General features: G+C 41.1%; 1 protein-coding gene across 1 annotated transcript; it reads right to left on the bottom strand.

The window, feature by feature from the left end:
• Positions 1 to 11,846: 11,846 nt before the first annotated feature.
• Positions 11,847 to 20,778, bottom strand: osr1 (odd-skipped related transcription factor 1). The gene is made up of 3 exons (XM_034525124.1): positions 20,446 to 20,778; positions 14,596 to 15,297; positions 11,847 to 12,522 (listed from the first exon to the last, which is right to left on the bottom strand). Exons 2-3 carry the CDS (start codon positions 15,267 to 15,269, stop codon positions 12,390 to 12,392), a joined length of 807 nt encoding a protein of 268 aa, XP_034381015.1. The 5' UTR covers positions 15,270 to 15,297; positions 20,446 to 20,778; the 3' UTR covers positions 11,847 to 12,389.
• Between the last annotated feature and the right edge of the window lie 248 nt (positions 20,779 to 21,026).

Genomic DNA, 21,026 nt, shown 5'->3' with positions numbered 1-21,026 from the left:
TGATTAAAGTAGTTTGGTCCAACGGACCTTTGCTACATCAATTATTTCAGTTTACCCAATTTACAAAACAAATTCTATTTAAAATGTTTTAATATGTTAGAACTGCCTTGCAAGATAGTTTGGGTTTTAATTTCTGAAATTTGTTTGTGAACCTGAAAACAAACAAACAAACAAAGAGAATCTAAAGATTTTAAATAAATATAAATCAGGGTTTTCCAAATCGGGTAACTTCTCTGTTAAGCATAACATTGTACACTTAGTGTATTGACTGATTTTCTTATTTCTTTGTTTGGATTAGTTAATAAAAATAGCAACCCGGGAAATGAGTATAAAATAATTTCATCGTGGAGCAAAATGTTTTTTTACCGATATGTTTGGAGGATTATTCTTGAAGTACCTTTTATAAAAAGTTACCAAATACCCTGGCTTCCTCAGAGAGATCGCCCTGTGTGGTATAAGTTACATACAAGGTGCAATTTACACACTCAGCCATGAGCTGCTGGAGAAAATGCATACAGAAAGACTTCCTCTAAAGAATAATTAAGCAGAGTTACAAAAGGACTTTAATCGTTACATGTATTGATTGTTACGTTTGTGGAGACCTTTTATGCTAAATACTTAACATTCCATATCCACCCATACGATTTATTAACCCTGTCTTAAATCATTACAGGGATGCCTAAAAATATGCAAGGCCTTCTTTTTTGTGTCACAGCAAATCAGTGCTTAATACAGTGTATACATTAAGTGTCAGTAGAAAGGAAAAGCAGTTACACGGTGCACCTGGCATAACAGAAACATGTAACACACTGGCTGAGGACGTAGAGCTGATGAAAATAATCAGACTGAATGTTTTGTGAGTGAAGAGACATTAAAGATTGTACACCAACAAATCGACTTCCAATAGCTGACAAAATGTAAATAAATATTCAACCAGTTCAACAAACTGTCAATTCTGTGCTGTTTGCCATAGTACGTGAGCATGTTTCTGTTCCCCTGTCAACTGACTCCACTTTAGCATTTAAACTTCACTGATTAGCCAAGCCAGCCTCAGGCAACAGCAATCAGGAGCCTTGTGGATGATGCGAAAGATAAAACATACTTTACCATTTACATATTACATAATGAATCAAATAAAATCATACCAATGTTACTTTTATTCTGCCTGTAACCCCACTATCATACTCAATGGCTCTTCCAACAGGCTTGCCTTCATCTTGACTACATAAATGAAGTTGAAATGAGGAAACGCTGCCCTATGGAGCAGCATGACAATGGTGAAACTGAGTGGAGTTTGCATGTTGCTGAAAGACTTTGAGCTTTGCTTTTAAACATAGGAGGGAGCCTTGTGCAAAGTACTCAGGCATAGCAGTTTGATTTCCCAAATGTTCATAATTAAACGTTTTCTATTTGAATAGCCAGCAGGGAACTCCTCGGCTTGTGTTTTCGTAGTGGCTATTGTGTTTGTGGAGCCAAATATTGGAAACTTTGATACCGAATCCCTTGGTGTATGTTAACTTTGGCAGCGACCAAAGGATTCTGGGGATGCTTTTCCTGCGTTTTACTTCGCCTCCACTGTTCACCACCCACCACCTCCTCGGGTCGTGGAGTTCCTCGTGTAGCCACTGCTCGCTGAGCTGACGAGGGGGAAGCACGGGGAAGACATGGTGATGCATCTTGGGGTGAAAACTTATCTCAAATGTCTCCAAGGTTTTTAGAGAAAACAATTCAATGTGGGACTCTTGTTGCTGAACTCTGCTTCATCCTCTGTCATACCTCACAGCACTGTGTCTCTGGCTGCAGGAAGCTTTCAGCCACCTCCAGAATGTATCTTACCCTTACAGCATGTATGGTGCATGAACCACTCACCCTGATCGCTCTCCTGCCCGGGGATCAGTGAATGTTCAGACTACTGTAGAAAAGAGGACCTGGGCAAGGCTCCTTTGGCCTTGCAGCACAGGATGAGTCCCGGCTCGATGGGAATGTGAGCTCAGGGCTGCACAGGAGGAAAGTCAGAGTCAATAAACAAGCGGCAGAGCAAATAAGCCACACATACTGTTTGTTAATAGGTTCTTGTTTCACGTGTGTATGTGCTTGAACATTACCACTGACACAAAGGTCATCCAGGACTGTAGTGGCTTCCTTCAAGAGATCTCTGCTGTTTAGCGTCATCTTTTTTTATAAATGCATGGCATAACTATGACCCAATGACATCCATTAGCCTGTGGGAGCTCTATTTCCATTGGACCCCAACCTGAAAGATTATATTATATTAAATGATATTGTCATGACACATACAAGTACAGTTTAATATCTTAACAGAAAGAGAAAAAAGAAGTTCAGTGCAAAGTAATGTATTTAATTTATGGAATAAATAAGGGGTGGATATAAATGTTACATTTATACAATATGAACAGTGAGCTATGAATAATTATGCTAAGATATATGAAGTATTAACCTGCAGCTGTTGCAGTATGTATAGTGCAGGGTAGGGTAAGTTACCCTGCACTAAAGTAAAAGGGGGTGAGAGGTGTTCCTGAGAATGCTGCGCCCTCTCCAGCCACCACTTCAATAGAAGGAGGTGGAGAACAAATGATGTGTTGGACAGTTTTCACCACCCTCTGCAGTGCATTCCACTCTGAGTACAAATGGGGGTAGGGCTTTGTGCCACCGTGGGTCTTCGTGAAGTACAAGATTCAAAGTTTAGAATTTTTAGTGTTGATGGATAATTTGTTGTCAGCGCTCCTCCTTGTAACCTTTCTTGTACTGACACTTCCCCCACCTGCTCTTCCACCCACCTTCCTCCACCTCTGTTTAACATTCAGCCCCTGTCTCAGTTCCCCCCTCTGTCCCCAATGATGCTGTCCAGAATGACAAGTTCCTCTTGTATTCTAGATCCCATCCAATCTTGCTAGGGACTTTCTCTCAGCTATCTCCACACTCACATCATCAACTCCTTCAGCTCTGGTTCACTCCCCCAAACGCTCAAACTGGCTGCTGTCACCATCTTCAAAGTAATTTCCGGCCCATCTCAAATCTCCCCTCACTTCATCTCCAACAAAGAATTATTACAATCCAGTTTACATATAGCACAGCACAAAAACAGCCTTTGTCAAAGTCACAAACAACCTCCTCCTCTCCTAAGACTCTGGACACTCAGGTCCTCGACCTCAATGCAGCTTTCAACACCTTCAACCGTCTCATGACAGTTTATGAAATAGTCACAAAATACAGTCTTTTGTTTTTGTGCTGAGCGACACAAATTGTCCTTTTTTTGTGGGTCACTCGTTAAGAGTTGCCGATTCTTGTTAGGATTCTTGTGTCACATTTCTTTTGGGCCAACATTTACACTGCAAAACCATGTCCTCAGATGCAGAGCTCCTGACTACAAGCAAGAGACTTGGGGTGACAGTCTCCTACATAGCTATTCCCTCCCCCTGGACCTCTCACCTCAAACCCATCCAAAACTGCACAACCGATGTTACAAAGTCAACCTAAAAAAGATTACAATTAAAGACAAGATTATAATTACAAAGTTATGTCTCTCTTACCATGCAGAAACAATAATACAATAAGTCATTCAAGACAATTTCAAGTACTGTTAGGACATGCAAAGCATTATAAAATCCTTCTGTTTCATGGATTGTGGAGGTCTGGATCGTGGTCCTTTATTCATACATTTGTCATTGTCATTGAATCTGTTGTAACTCTGTAACGCTGTTCATGCTGTACAAGTTACATTTTTTTCTGTCCATCCGGGGAGAGGGATCCTCCTCTGTTGCTCTCCTGAAGGTTTCTTCCCTTTTTTCCTGTGAAAGGTGGAAATCTGGATCGTGGTCCATGCCTACTACTCATATTCATCGAATGTGTTGTAACTCTGTAACGCTGTTCTCTCCTGAAGGTTTCTGTACATGGGAAATCAGACAGCCAGGCAGGCAGAAGTATCCGAATCGGCAGGCAAAGGGTCAGAGGTGGACAGAAACAGGTCAAAGCACGGGAAGGCACACAGGGGTAAATTGCTAGTAAGCTCATGAACGTTAAGAGACAAACTGGCACTGGACAAAGAGTAGACACAGACTAAATACTCAGGGGAACGAGACACAGATGGAAACATTGAAGGCGGGGCCTGCAATCACACACGAGGGCGACACACAGGGAGGGAGGAGTCTAAAACGAGAGACAAGGTGAGTGACAGAAAACACAACAGAAACAGACAGTGTCAACAAAAACTACCCAGATGGTCTAGGTGTTACACTACTATGACCAAGATATATTGGTGTCCGCGGGCACTCTTGGGCAGTGGACCCACGATATCCATGCCCCCCATTTCAAAGGGGATTTCTATGATCGGCAACGGGATAAGTCGGTTTTGGCACGGTGATCTGGCAATCCGGGCAACTGCAGCAGTAGTTCTCTACCTCTTTGTAGACTCTTGGCCAAAAGAACCTCTGCAGTGAGTGTGGGCAAACTGCAGAACTGTGGGGCGGTGAGGTCGGGGCACAAGTAGTTGCTCAATGATTTGTTCCTTACTTCTTGGAACCTGATACAAGAGGCCATTTTTCACTGAAAAGTTAGGGTAGGAAGGAGTCACCTGGGTTCAATTCAATTCAATTCAGTTTATTTTGTATAGCCCAATATCACAAATTACAAATTTTCCTCAGAGGGCTTTACAGTCTGTACAATCTGGTTCCCACCAACGTTCCCTCTAGGACCTGGACTTTTTACCAGGCTGGGGTCCTGTAACTGCGCTGTTCCATACTGACCTTTAACCTTTTAAACCCCAAGCTATTTTCTAGGTTTCTGCTCGAAATAACATACCCAAACTAAAAAGGGTGTATCTCTGCAACCACAAAGGCTATTTGAATAATAGTGGTGTTATAATAAAGGCAAACCATGTGTGCTTTTGTTCAGATGTGTAATTCTTATTATATTTGTTACTGGTTAAGAGTAAGCAAAGATTAATTTCCAGGTTCGCCTAGAAAAAAAAGCTCTTTCAGGATGATTATCTCTCGGAAGGATGCAAGGAAAGGTTAAAAACCACAGAGATCATAGCACACTATGGGACCAGTATCTCTGCAAAGTTTGAATTTCAAAAAGTAAAGCAGAACAAAGTTAGAGAGGATTTAGTACAGATAAATTAGGCGAAATGGGCATTTGGGCAATTTGAATTTTCTCATGTACCAAACATATATTTCACTTGTATAATACTTATGGTGTTCAATGCATCCAAATATAGCAGTATTTGTTATTATTAGAAGAACTATTCCTTTTTTTCCTTTTTTTATTATTGTTAGTTTTAACCATGTACTGGCTCTGTGGCACTCTGAGATTCTTGGATGAAGAGTGCCTTACAAATAGAATGCATTATTATTATTATTATTATTATTATTATTAAGAAAAATAAAAAGCTAAAGATAAGCAACATGTGTGACTATAAGCGCTAAATCGATTCATGTTGCTGTGTTCTTTGGCTCATATCTCGGTGATGCTTTGGTAAAGAGGGATTCTGAAAAGATATTTAGAATCTACGTGGAGTTCTCTTGCTTTTTGCTATCTGGCTTGTTCTGATAGCAACGAGCTACGGGTTGCTAGTTCCCGGAAACGTGCTGGGCTGACTCCTGACAAAATGCTGATTATGATATTTTAATAATTCTTTCAGTTGGTGTTTGAGTTGTGTACTGATTCTTGTAGCCCAAGTTCTCGTTTAATTTGATCTATAACATCAATATATTTGCTCATGTTTATTGTAAGGTTTTACACAGTCTAACTATAATGTGTAAATCGGCACCCAATTGGTGCCATGGGGCTTAAAAGGGGCGGCCTTTGCCGAGGACCATCAGCGTCATCCTCACTTGGCCCAGGTTGTGGCTCGGAGTCGTCCGATTCCACGCCATTGGATGCTTCTGCCAAGGCTTGGACTGAAACTGCTGGGAAAGGGCAGGGTATGGCAACAGTAACGTGTCTGTTACTTCTAGACAAGGTTACTGCAATTCCTTATAATCAGGCTGCTCTAATAAGTCTCTTAAGTCCCTCCAGTTGATCCAGAATGCTGCAGCTCGTGTACTCACAACAACTAAGAAAGTAGATCACATTACTCCTGTATTAGCTGCTCTGCACTGGCTCCCTGTAAAATCAAGAATCGCATTTAAAATTCTTCTCCTCACCTACAAAGCCTTGATTGGTGATGCACCATCATATCTTAAGGAGCTTCTAGTACCATATTGCCCCACTAGAGAGCTGCGCGCACTAAATGCGGGGCTACTTGTGGTTCCCAGAGTCCTAAAAAGTAGGATGGGAGCCAGAGCCTTCAGTTATCAAGCTCCTATTTTATGGAACCAGTTTACACTTTCAGTCCGGGGGGCAGACACAGTCACCGAAGAGTAGATTTAAGACTTTCCTCTTTAATAGTGCTTATAGTTTATGCTAGATATGCTGCTATAGGCTTATAGGCTGCAGGGGGAGTGTTTTGGATACACTACGCTGCTCTCCTCTTCTCTCTCTCCTTATCGATGAATTCTCGTCTCTCCATTGCACATTACTCTCAAATATCAAATATCCAATTTACATACATATATCAGAAACTGGGCTGCACGGTGGTGTAGTGGCTAGCACTGTCGCCTCACAGCAAGAGGGCCGCGGGTTCAATTCCCGGTCGGAGCGGTCCTTCTGTGTGGAGTTTGCATGTTCTCCCCGTGGCAGCGTGGGTTCTCTCCGGGCTCTCCGGCTTCCTCCCACAGTCCAAAGACATGCTGCAGGTTAATTGATCTCTAAATTGCCCATAGGTGTGAATGTGAGAGTGAATGGTTGTATGTCCCTACATGTGCCCTCGATGGACTGGCGGCCTGTCCAGGGTGTCCCCTGCCTTCGCCCTATGTCAGCTGGGATAGGCTCCAGCGCCCCCGCGACCCTAATGAGGATAAGCGGTATTGAAAATGGATGGATGGATGGATGGATGGATGGATATCAGAAACTCTGATGTTAAGATATCTATTTGCCACTGAACCTGCTGCATACATTCATCGATCAAACAATATAAATCAATTTAAATGACCATATGGCCTCTACTCTAAGGTCACCCACTGGACAAACTTGACTTTGTCCAGTGACTCATTATACTACCGGTAATGTTTACATAAGACCTTTTTAAAACCCTTTCGATTTCAGATTTTAGTAGTAGTTTGGTACATATGCACACATCTGTTAATAATCAAATTACTACAGACCACACACACAGTGAACCTGGGACCATTGGCCTGTTTATAATATAGATATTGTTCTAACGGTGACTCATTGGTAGTCCGAAATGGAATGTTGCCAGCAAATTGTCTATCAGGAGAAGCATTGGCCTGACTCTGCACTAGAGAAAAGGTTGGGGGGGGGGGAGGTCACCAAACTTTTTTAGAATGATCCTCCCGAAATGAGTAATATATGTAGAACATGTATGTGTTAGTTTTGGAGATAACTTAGTGGTTGGTGGTCGAACTGCTCCTAATGCTTTGGATGGGTTAATGCAGAGGTCAAATGTCATGAATGTAATTATATTGTGTAAAACTAAAATGTAGGTTTTATTTCAGAAGTTTTGACCTGATGGAGCTAAAAGATCGGAGGAGCTACAAAATATTTGGAAGCATTGTCGGAAGACCAAAATATCCATACAAAATTCCATTGTGTGTGTTGACTGACTGCCAAATGGACAACTGACATTACCATCCCCACTGATACCTGGACAACAGTTACATGCTAAGACCTTTGCAACCAATGTGACCCACGTAATGTTGGTGCAGGCTGTATCATTATCAATATCACCTATTCAATGTTGATAGACCTCAGCAGTGGTAGCTGTCGTCATCCTCTCTATGGCATTATGTCTGTGTAACCCTGTTGTAGGGTGAAGAGGCCATCAACCACGTGGAAGTGATTTTCATCAAGACTTGCTTTCACCTTCCTGTTTAGCTCTGATCCTACTCTATAATTGTTGGAAAGGAGGGAGTGGGGGCTTTTCCTCCCCTTTTCCTTCCTCTATGGAGGAAGTCTGGGGGGATCAGTTCACTGTACGTCCATCCTGCCACCCTCTGACTCACCCTGCCAGTCGGAAACCATAAACGTGTCAGTGGTCCAGAGCAAGGTCTACTGAGTGAAGCATCACCATACCCCCTTCATGCCCTCTGCCAGCCCTTCCTAAATCATTCAGTTAGGACAGTAGCAGTGAATGACATTTCCCCTAGGTCCAGAGGACATGGAGGTAACATCATGGCCGTAATGAGCAGTAAGTGCTTTACATCATATACTGCAGTTTCACCTACTGTGGCTTCAGCCACCCAGCATTTGTAATTTCTGATAACTAAATCTAAAGCAAGGAAACGTTGCCTGTTTTTCGGTGTTTTGTTCCGTACATATCTCAAGAACTGATAATACAATCTACTTCCCAAGGACATGCGATACGTTTAATATTAATACACTTTGAATACACAAACCATGGTGCTCTGTGCCTCAGGGCTCTGCGGAGAAGAGCATGTTGTTTGCAATGTCGGAACCCATTGGCTATCTATCTGATGATGGATAAGCCTCTGGGGTAAAAAAGGCTATATTTCTGGGAGTCTGGTGTTGCCAGCAGATATTAAGGCCAAGACGCCCTTTTCTGTGCCCTGTTCATTGTTTACAGTCCGATTAGTAATATATACTAATAATATACTAATAATGTAATAGTTGGAGTTGAGAGACGACGTGTATGACCGGATTGTTCTACAGGTAGCCATTTTACAAGCTAATTTTAAACCAAACCAAAGCTACATTTGAGATTTCCTTTTGGCCAATGAGTTCCACCCCTTTTGATCACCACTAGAACTGTTTACCAACATATAACCAAAGTCTAAGATTTTGTTATTGGTCAATACTACTTGGACTACAGATGGAAAGCAGAATGCTTCTGATGCCAAAATCTTTGGATTCTAGATGAGAATGCCGAATCTGATTTGAGAGATTATGTTGTTCGCAGTGGGACTTTGCAGGCTGCGGTTAATTGACTGCACTCCACTTTTGCTGCTGGATGCTATATACTGACATTACAACCAACATCTTATTCACTTGTTGACTTCCCTGGAGTCAACAAGTGATGAGCGGTTCTTGAGACCACTGCAAGCGGCATTCCAGGGCCAAGCAAGGCCCCATTCCAAACAACCACATGCCCCAAACAACCACGTCCCAAACGACCATGCCCCAAACGGGCACTGCAATAGTAGAACTTAAATCACAACAATAGTTTGCATGTAGGGTCCAGAAATTCCATCCATGGATTCGATTAGCCAGATCTTAAAACAGACTTTATAAAATTTGAACCTATCCTTTCTTGGTTATAATGCATAGTAACATTGTTTACATTGCTCAAAGCATGATGGGAACTAAATTGGCAACATTTTGAAGCGACAGAATAATGAAAAATAGCTTTTTCTTTAACACAATAATACAATAAAGAAGACATACCATAATACCATAAACCTGTAAATGAAGAGTGGAAACTGAAACAGAATGGATTATGGTTTAGTGTAAAAAAAACTACAGAAATAATCCACAAACAACCTTTACCATGACCCCCGCCACCCTCCAGTGATGGAGGGTGTCGAGTTGGGTACCCGAAGGGCACGCGGCGGAGGGCGGTCGGAGGGCGGTCGCTACAACTGGTGCCCATCAGGAACCTTGGGAGTCTGTAGGCTGAGACAAAGCTACATGTTTGTCCTACCAGTGTCCGGTAGCAGTGCTCTTTGATCCCTACTGTCTCAGTACTATAGTTAAGGTCTGTAATGTTGCCAGCAGCCTGAGAACAGAAGGCCATGGAGCAGAAGTCCCTTCTGCTTAAATCGAAACAAGCCTTATGTCACGTACACCATCCCCTGCCATCTTCAGCTGCGTGTGTGTGTCCCTGGCTTCTCAGGGAGCCAATGACAGACTGATGAGTTCCTGGCTGTGAGAGAAATGGTGAGCAACAGGCCAACCATCCGCTCAGCTCTCCTACTTCCCCTGGACAAGCAGCCTTCTTCCTGCATGCATACACACACACATACACACACCTTTTTATTTATATTTTTACTCTCATTTCAGAATATACGTGCACTCTCAAGTTAAAAAAGATCAGTCAAAGCTGTTCACTTCGACAACCTAGTCTGTAAGTCCACCAAGCTTCCATTTAGATATTATTAAACTATTGCTGTCAGTAGACCTAAAGCTTCTATCCAGATTATTGTCTATGTTTTTGGATTTGGTCCTAACCGTAACCCAATATCATCTCAGCGGATCAGAAGGGGTTCATCTAAAACAAGCAGGCCTTTTTTAATGTAAGATGTTTCCTCAATGTGTTATAATCCTCCTCAAATACAGCAGAAGGCCTGATTTTGAATGATGCGGAAAAGGCCTTTGATCGGGTGGAGTTTAGGTTTGGCACAGCCCTATCTTTAACTCTCTCCTAAAATGTTATTTATTACCAATAAGGGTCTAACCAGAACCCCAACTCTTTTTTTCATTAAATTGATAGTTTCGTCTCAGAATTAGTTTGGAACAAGAAAGTCCCTATATTAGTATTTGTATATTAGTATATTTGTTGAAATTGGTCATATGTGGATGACTGTGTTGGCTTCTTCAACTAGACCTGCCTCACTAATACCGGTAGCTCTTATTCACAGCCATATAAATTGTTCTAATTTTCATATTTTCAACAGCTCTCTACAAAATATACTAATTTCATCAGATACCTAAAAATCTGTCACTTTGTCAGGCCTCATCTCTCTCACATGCTGATCCAGTGTGAAATACTTCCCCGTGTACATCCAACCAAAGTCAGGATAGCTAGAATCTATGGAAATGTTGATCCTACTTGTGACATGTCATTTGGCCCCTGCCACATACAGTCATCTGTTTTGGTCTACTTCTAGAAGTTATTAAATGGTGCTTGGAAATGCTTTATTCTTTTGTTGTTGGTTAATAAAATGTTACTCAGGGCATACCGAAACATGTACACCTTTTGCTTTTAGAAAAAGTACATGGTGTTGCATGTGTATACACTGTAAATTGCATTCTTATTTTGTGCTCATATAGAGAAAGACAACCATTCGGGCTCACATTCACGAAGAGTCCAATTAGAGTCCAATTAACCTGTTGTTAGCCTGCATGTCTTTGGCCTTTGGGAGGAAGTCGGAGAACCCGGAGGTAACCCACGCTGACATGAGGAGAACGTGCAAACTGTCTCTCTGCATTTATTTTAATCTGATTTCTTAATCTCTTTTCTGTTTTTTTGGGGAGTTTTTCCTGATCCGATGTGAGGTCCTGGGACAGGGATGTCGTATGTGTACAGATTGTAAAGCCCTCTGAGGCTAATTTGTAATTTGTGATTTTAGGCTATACAAAATAAACTGAATTGTGTACAGCTTCTCCTGCTTTATCTATCAGAAAACATGTGTAAAAAAGAGCTGATCAAAATAGGGTCCTGTTTGTACGTCATTAAAGTCTGAATTGAAAATGTGATTGAATTTATTTGAATGTTGATGTGTCCTTGGGCAAGACACTACGGCGTATGAATGTTAGTTACTGCCCATCAGTATATGAATGGGTGAATGATGTCATGTGGTGTTAAAGTGCTTTGAGTGTTTTTTCCCTGTGAAAGGTTTTTTGGGGAGTTGTTCCTGATCCTGATCGTATGTGTACAGATTGTAAAAGAAATTGTCATTTGTGATTCTGGGCTGTAGAAAATAAACTGAAAACAATGGGTGTTGCACTGATTTACATACCACCCTACCTAAATTCTTACCTCATATAGCAACATTTCACTCAGACAATCTGAGATAAACAGCCAACCACTTACAGTAAAATATTTTATTTTGAAATTATTTGTTTTGAAAATAGGTTTAAGAAATCCAGTGATATATGTAAATAATCAATTATCAGGTTAAAGTGCAAAAATACATTTTTTATATAATGCATCTGTACAAAAATAACATTAGGGTGTGATATTGAAAAGGAGAAAAATGTATTAACATGGCTTGATTATTCTCAATAGTTATAAAAAAAATTAATTGCATAACAGTTGTGTCCCTTTAAAAAAAAAAAAGTTTTGGGATTATAAGCTTCTGAGCAAATCATTTCACTGAGCAGCCACACGTGTTTTTTTTTCCATTTCACATTTTACACATCCATTGAAAAGTCAAGCTTTGATAACTAAGCATACACTTATCCAGTAAGGCATACAGTGTTTCTGCATTATTCCATTAAGAACTGGCTGGTGAAATGGTTGATGAGTATTCCCACAGAAACAGCTGAGATGAATACGTCTTTGGTTGTTCTCCGACTGTTGTCTTTGGTCATATTTTTCCAGTGTCCCCGTCCCTTCCCTGCTGGCAGAGTGATCACTTGATCTTGGCTGGCTTCAGTTCCTTGACCTGCATGTGTAATGTTTTGTGGACAGCCAGAGTCCTGGACTGACAGAAGCCCTTCCCACACTCCTGACATTTGAAGGGCTTTTCTTTGGAATGGATGTACCTGCAGGGTGGACACAGAGCAGCGAGTTAATATTTTCCTACTGGAAAGCTTGGGAAAGCCGATGTAAATTGCACTTTAATGGAGGCAGTGAAGTAACATTTGTGTGGACAGGAAGCCACACAATGGTGGGAGTAATGCCTGATCTAAAAGGCCACAACTCTAAACTCTAAAGAGAGTCCCAAATAGGGTTATGTGTCAGTCAGACAGTCGAGTGGGACACCACCATTTCCTGAAATCTTAGAGTAACATTGCCAAAATGTGTATTTAGCCTTTGTTATTTATCTTAATATTTCTTTAGGCTGCTCATGTTCTTTTTGGTTTCAATCACTTCAGGTAATATGCAGGTGTGTGGTTTCACTTTATTTACCATTTTCTTTCTGTTCCTACTTTAGGTCCTATTCCACTACAGTTATTGCTTGTAACTCTTTGTTTAACTAACAGCATACAACACATTTGGACTTCTGGATGGATTTGTTTAACACATCACAGTTAACAGTCTACTTTTGATAGTAGTTGCTACATTAAGTCAACAGAGAAACTTCTTTGAAATTGATGAGGCTTACTCTATCCTGATGAAACTCCCTTCACAGTGTCGATGTCCACTATTTTGAATCCATCAGAGTGAAGCATGGAAGGAGATTTGCGACACACTGGTGTTATTTTCACATGTTTAGCTGTAAGAACTATTCCCATCGAATTGGCATCATCGCTCAACACAGACTCCTTCATCAATGCCAGACGAACTCAAAGGAACGAACTACAGTGTGACTATCGTGACAATTTTGTGGGCCAAATTGTATTCAAATTCTTAATTTGGTCATTCTTAAATCGTAGGAAACACTTCCTGAAGTCAGTATAAAAAAGCTACAATTGCACATATGGTAACATGATGTCAGTGTTCCACTAATGTCAGCACCAAGTAAATTAATTACAATGAATCAGGCATTGAGTCACTGATTTGATTTTGGGTCTGTTATTTTTCTATGTGTATCGAACTTATTAGCTCAGCGGCAGTAAGCCACCACAGAACATTTGACTGTGCAGTTATTTGACAACATTCAACATCCTGTGTCCTCTTTTACAGTCACAACATTTCATGGACTTCACAGCCTTTCTTTGAAGAAATCTTGTCAAATCATCTAATTGTTAATTAATGATATTTGAGCAAATGCATAATGACAAGATACAATGTATAATATTTTTAAAACCTGCTCTGCCGAATGGAAATTACCCTGATCCAAAGTCATTACCCTCAATGTCAGCTTACTTGACAACACCATTTTGATTGATGACACATCATTAATTTTTTCTTGACAATCTAGGTATGCAAGTTGTTGAAGTCTATTTGGTAGATTCATTGTATTCTTTTCACAATTAGCATTTAACAATATAAACTATTTTGTACTACTATTTTACACTTCAAGTCCATTTCCTTCTGTTTTACGTGTGAAACTGTAGTGACTATATATTATGTTCTGAGTGCTGGCAAAAGTTGGATGAACTACACTCTAATCAGTGCCTGAACACATCCTGTGCGGACCCAGATAGAGCACTGAAACTACTCACACTACGCCCCTGTGTAGACACAGTGTTACATGTTTTAAAAGATCAATTAGTCGACCTCATGAACAAAGCTCAGTGCCTGATTTGAGCCAGCACTAAGCGGTATATGGAACCGGCACATCAAGTCTTAGCTGATTCTTACAGTATTACTCAGTACCAACACTTAGCACTTAGTTAGTTGTGTTAGGTAGAACAGGAGGCAAACATGTAAGATACAGTACATTCAGTCTAAAGGCTAAAGGCTTCGGTATGCATCAATATGATTAGTTATCGTCACGAACACGTCTAAAGGCAAAAGGGTGTATACCCAGACTGAGTAGCTGACCAACTGGAGAATTAACACACAGATTTGCAGATTTTGCCTAAATTTGAAGCGGTGACATTTAGAGGGGGTAATTATAAAAAGGGTACAATGTCCAATAAGTTGTTGTATGAAGACTGAAGAATAGAGCTTGAGAGAAAGGTTGCCACAACTAGACCACTGCTGCATGAAGTGGGCACGTTTCTCACCTGTGGTCCCGGAGATGGTCCTGTCTTCTGAAGGCCTTGTGGCAGATATCACAGGTATATGGCCTCTCGTCCGTATGTGTCCTCTCGTGGATCAAAAGGTTGTAGGATTTGGTAAAATGGCGGCCACAGAATTTGCAGACAAATTCTTTCTTGGTCTTTGAGGGCAGTCGGCCTCTGCTGGACTTGCGCTCCGGTGAGGAGAGTTTGGTAACATCCAGGAGGCATGCAAGGCTGGCTGTCGGATGGTGAGCTGAAGCCTGTGCTGCTGCTGCGGCGGCGGCACCCGTCATGCTCAGGTCTTCTGCCTTCAGATGATCCTCCTGAGTGGCTGCAGCTGCCAGGTTGGCAAAGTCAAAGCGGGGCTTGTTCTTGGAGCTCTGCAGCAGTCCCGCTGATTCATGCTTGGACTGCAGGAGGTGAGGGAACATGGGGAGGGAGGCCATGGAGGAGAACTGGGCAGGCAGTTTAGAGATGGTGCAGCGGGGCAGGGAAAAAGGTGGGTAGCCGAGTGTCCACTGGTGGAGGTGGATGGCGTGTAGGGCACTGAAGCTGTAGATACTGTGGAAATGATCTGCTGGCAGCTGGAGGCCTGTGGAGCTCTGGAGGAGGGCGTAGTTAGCAAGCTGGAGGGACGGGTGGAGAGGGACTGGTGCTGGCAGAGTCTTGCTGCCCATGGCTGCGACACGGAATCCAACAGGTCTTCTGATAGAGACAGAAAACATGAGCAGATGAAATGATGCAAACTTTCAGCCAAGTCACATTGAATTATTTGTCATACTTTCTGAAGTCAATTCAATGAAGAGAGCAATTAAGATGACCAGGAGGTCTGCAAAACACTCACGCACACACACATGCACACAGATACAGGCACACACACATACATACACACATATACACACGCACACAGGTACATGCACACACACACATGTTATTATATTTGATCAGCTGTGGAAACTAAGTGCTTCAACTCTTTAAGAGGAAGATCAGTACAGGTTTGTTAAATAGAATAAATTATTTGGAAAACATGCTCATTCGTTTCCTTGAGATGAGAAGATGGATATCAATCTCTGTGTGTAAAGTATGGAGCTATAGTCAAGGTGGCTTAAGGACTGGACTGTGTTTGTTAAGAAATAGTTCTGGAATGCATCTACCCCTAAAACTACAAATGATCATTTGTACATGTATGTTGTGCTCTGATTGAATTCATGCAAAGACCAATTACTTTTAATGTCACAATTCAATTATTTAAAAAAGTTTGTACCCAATTCCCACCCCTACCTACCAACAACACACACATCAAGTCCAGCTTGAAGATACGAACAGCTTATGCATGCAGCCTTTGCTGTTGGTTGCAAGCACACATCAGCCTTGTCCAAGTCCGATGCTAAATTCTCACTTACCAAATCGAACATTTGTTGCAGCTCTATAACAGGATGTATACTACTAGTACCTGCATGAAATTTAGAGGCATTACACACTCAGCAACTAACCCAACCTCCTCCATTATGTATACCCAAAAGGTAAAACCTACATCTTGAAATGCTGAAAATACAAAATAATGCCTCACTAAGTATATTCTAAACACTGCAGTTATATCTATGTATTTATTTGGTATAAAATTAGTGGATTGGATGAAAATATATATACTATTTGACATCTCTCCTAATCTCCTGTATAGTCCTTTACATTTGTTTTGAATTGCACCAATCTGCATTGGCTCCAGTGCTTTGTGTGAACTGTTCAAAGTCGCATTACAGATAACTATCGGGCTAAATATCTGGATTTGTCAGGGTGCTAGAACTAGAGAGAGCGTAAGAAACAGGCTGAGTGGAAAACCTGCAGAGGGGTCCCCGCACCGGGAGCCGGCCTGTCCGAGCTCTGGGTTGCATTTGCAATACAGACTTAAGTTGTTGTTGTTGTTGTTGTGCCGAGGGTGCTAGAGGTTTGCTTGAATAAACATAACACATAACGCAGTGACTCATCTACATAGTGGAAACAGTTAGGACGTGTGGAAACAGGCTGTCAGGTGAGCCGTGTGCTGACGACATCATCAGCAAGCATGGCTACGCCCGTGACATTTCCCGCGTGTTTTCTGGGATCGCCGATGAAGGATCTCGTAGTGTCCCTGTCACCACTCAGTCGGGGGGGGTGAAAACCACCACGACTAACAGACTCCTGATCATAAGATAGTAAGTTGTTTAGCTGAGGCCTTTGACAGTCGTGTAATGTGAACTTTGCTTTAGGTGTCAAACAATGGCGGTATGTTAGTGGTGTGTGCCTGCAAAAGTGAACCCAACACAATTGGCAGCATTCCTGGATCCAGAAACCTGCCCGGAGCGGTTTGTCTGAATGAAATACCTGTGAACTGTTAAATCAGGTTTGATTAGCAGGAATAACAATAGACAATAAGGTATCTGTGTGCGATGGACAGGAGTCACACAGGCCACCTGGTTATTGATCCACACTCAGCTGCTGCATTTAAGTGCAAATTTGAGGCTCGAGTTTAATTTCAGGGCAAAATACATGATGCTTGTACTGTACTTAAATACAGTTATGAGTTACATTACATTCCCGTTTTAAACTACTAAATACATTTACTCCACTACATTTTAGAGGGCACTTTTTCCTCCTTTAAAGGTATATGACAGCTACTTTTATTTGATTATCCAAAGCACATAATACACAACAGAATCCCCACCTTTTAGTTCTCTTAATAATAATATTAATATATTTGATCAAATCCTTTTTTTACTCTGGTGTTTGTAATAGATTTACTTTAAGTGCTTTTACTTTGTCAACAACTGGTCACTACTAGAGTGTTTTTTCAGATGAAGCCTTATGAAAGATTAAGACAACACGAGAAACACCTGCAGGAGAAGATCAGGCGGACGAGCTCTGATTTCTCTTCTGAATTGCTTTCATTGCTTTCTTTTGTAATAACAAGAAGAGTTAATAATCTTCTTGTTATTACTGTGTTTCAGTAATTCACTTCTTGCTTGTCATTATTTATGTATGAACTCTTTCTATGGATTACGATATTTTATTTATCTTTTTATCTCTTTGTAGAGCACTTTGTAACTTGTTTTTAAAAAGTGCTATATAAATAAAGTTATTATTATTATCATTAGATAGTCAAAGAATATGTGGTACTGTGGTAGTTGTAGTAAAACCCAGGGTATACGTGACTCAGAAATATTGCTTAATCATAATGACCCTGTGACAAGGCCCAATTCTCCAAATTAGTCATTTTACTTCGAAGTCACTTTAATGAAATATATTTTCTTGTCTATGTACTCGCAGAATTTCCAAAGCTGTTAACATATTGTCCTGAACTTAGGAGACAAATGATAATATGGAATGCTTTTATTATTATTTGAACTATTCAGGGAAACCTTGCGCAGGGAAAAACAGTTTTCCTATTGATAAGTATTTCAAGTAATAAGTAATTAAAATGATATAGATATAAATACCTAGAAATTGTAATACCAATTTTGCTGATGATAAATATTTTTAATCATAAATCTCTAGTTAATTTATGAAATAGTGGAAGGCAGTGTGTGGAAGAGAACCTGGTTTCTCTCAAGATAATCTGGATTTAAGAATAACTTTCTTATTTCATCAGCAGCTTTGTCGTAGAGCAGAGCGCTGTCCCTGGACAGATGATGTCGTATGTGTACAGATTGTAAAGCCCTCTGAGGATAATTTGTGATTTTGGGCTATAGAAAATAAATGGAATTGAATTAACAAATATTTAAACTAATACAATAAAGTGTATTGAAGTCAGCCAGGTGAGTGTTTTATTGCTTTAAGATACTTTAAGTTATTACGTTGCCCTGCAGTTTAGGTGACAGATTCAGAATGTTACAATACAGACAGAGAGGGGGGCGTTTACATTTTGCAGCTCTCTACAGAGATAGATTGAATAAATGTAGTAAATAAATTAGAAATGCCTTGACCTCAGACCTGAGGCCGGGGAAGCTGCAGTGAAGTGGTTGTAATGAGGAGCAGTGGAGCTCAAACAGCCCCCTGTGGTCTGTTCCTTTCTGATCATGACGCAGAAGTAATTGACTTATACTTAGGAGGTCATTAGAGGAGATAAGTGCTGTGCTGCTGAGCGGCTCTTCACCTTTAACCCTTTGATGTCTGCATACCAGGGGCCTCTATAGCCCAACAGCCATGTGGCCCTCTGCTTTGGTCAAGACTGTGAGATACAGCACCTCAGAGAGCCTCGTTGTGGAGACGCTGCTTCACACCTCCATGTAAACGCGATCAGGCTGGGTGGAGTACACACCTCTCCTTCCACAAATGATCAACGTATGTGAACTTTTCTTTTCTTAAAGAACTGACCAAGTCCGAAGCATCGAAAACACATCCTATAAACAGGCCACGTCCTCAGTTTTTTATTTGGGATTTATATATATTTTTGTGCCCTGATGAAGTTATTGTGCTAAATGAAAACATAAACAGAGTGGGTGTTTTAGGAGCAGATTCCAGTCATTTGTTGGGCAATACATGGACTTTTGACTAAATTTGCGTCACAGCCTCATCACTTCATTATGCAGTAAGTTCACTAAACGATCCCTACATGACGTTGATAAGAACAGAGGCTCACAGGCTCTCTTGAGATGTGACATATCTCTAGGCTGCCTCCCAAGGTAAAAAAATCAACTTATTCATTTTCTTTTATTCTAAAAACACAAGTAGATCTCTGGAACTACAGGAACAGGTTAAATGTTCTTTGATAATTTGATAAGTTCCTTAGCTGCCATGTTAAAAAATATAAATGCATAAACTGGAGTGTTCAATGAGCCACAGCAGTGGTGCAATGCTTTCGTACATTTAATAAAGAATCAATCTTTTTTTCCATGTTATGTTACTTTGTACTTCGCTACATTTTAGAGGAATATATTGTCATTTTTACTGCATTGTGTATCATTTAAAAGAGTGTGTAAACCTCTAATACATTCTTTCATTAAAGTGATCCGGTTAACATTAGCAAAAGTTCACTACGTCAACTACATCAACATGCTGCTTACACATTTAATACATTAGTCCGCTTTTAAAACTCTGAAAGGGGCATCAATGCTCAACGAGTACTTACACCAATACATGTGTAAAATGAGCTTTGAGTCGCATAAAAACATGAATAGTCTGATCCATGGGTGGCCCCTCGCCTGCCTCCACTAGGACCAGATCTCTAAAAGAAGGCACGTCACACCTGCCTCACCGACCCCTTATCTGATCCCGGTCCTCAGGACGGGAGTGCAGTGTTTCTAGAGCCTCTTTTCTTCAGTCTGTGCTGATTGTGAAGATGTGCGACTCATAGGGATCACAATTCAAACTACAGTTTTGTCAGTCAGAGGTCTGTTGAGGGATTTTATTATATTAAGCTCATAATCTGCTGTTGATTATCAAAGCTGGAGGCTATTTGGAAAGTAATAAATGTTTTACATTCAGACATTTAGACATTCCTCAGAATATGTACACACCAGTACATATTCTGAGGAAAAACTATTTATCTGTTATAAGTCAATCTATTTAAATACAGCTGTGACAACACATTAAAACAGTTTGTTTTTTAAGCACTACCGTCCCTTTAATCACTTTTGTTATCATTGATATGTAAAGAAAACCAGTGTGCTGATATTGATTATTACTTTAAAGAAGTGAATGACGGGCCTCCTACACCTGTTGCCCAACCCTCTCTGCGAATCTAAAACTCCTGCTCACTGTTGTTTACGTCTAAAGTATAGAGACATAAATATGAAAGTGTGGACACCATTTTTAAATTAATAAAACTCAGGCAAACTGATATGTGATGGGTTTTGTAAAAAGAAAGGGAAGACTTACCAATAATAGCTCTTCTTTAAATTCTCCCTCTACACTCGGAGGTCCTGCCGGAGCTTCAGGTCGTGGAAGCCGCGGAGCTTTACGGTGAATGAGCCGGACGGAGCGGCAGCATGTTCCTCCGCGATGTGAAGCTCAGAGAGGAGGCTGAGCTGAGCGGGCACGGCGGGTGCGGGTGCAGTGTGGTGTCGGGACGCGTCTCCGCTCCGCTGTTCCTCGCTCTCGACTGCCGCTGCCTCTTTATCTCATCCTACTGGCGCGTCACTCCGCCAGCCCACAGAGGAGCATCGCTGCTGCTCCGTGAGCGCGAGGTGTCAAGTGGTCCTGTGACATGTCAGTCTATGCGCGCACACTGAACGGGACCGATGAAGCGGTGCGCGCGCACTCCTTATGATCCAATAAAGTTTGATACAACAATAGAAATACGAGTTTACAATTTCTAAGCTTTAGCTGTTAAGAAAAGCATTTATTGAAAAGCGGCCAGTGAGCGTCCTTTCTGCCTTTGTGGTGTGAGCAATAGTGCTTAACTGGCTTCATGTTTGATATTTAATAATCGTTGAAAAGATCATATCTGTCCGGCCATC

Source organism: Cyclopterus lumpus, chromosome 22, assembly GCF_009769545.1.
Source record: "Cyclopterus lumpus isolate fCycLum1 chromosome 22, fCycLum1.pri, whole genome shotgun sequence".
NCBI lineage: Eukaryota > Metazoa > Chordata > Actinopteri > Perciformes > Cyclopteridae > Cyclopterus > Cyclopterus lumpus.
The sequence above is the reverse complement of the archived record's forward strand: the minus strand, read 5'-3'. Positions and strand labels throughout refer to the sequence as shown.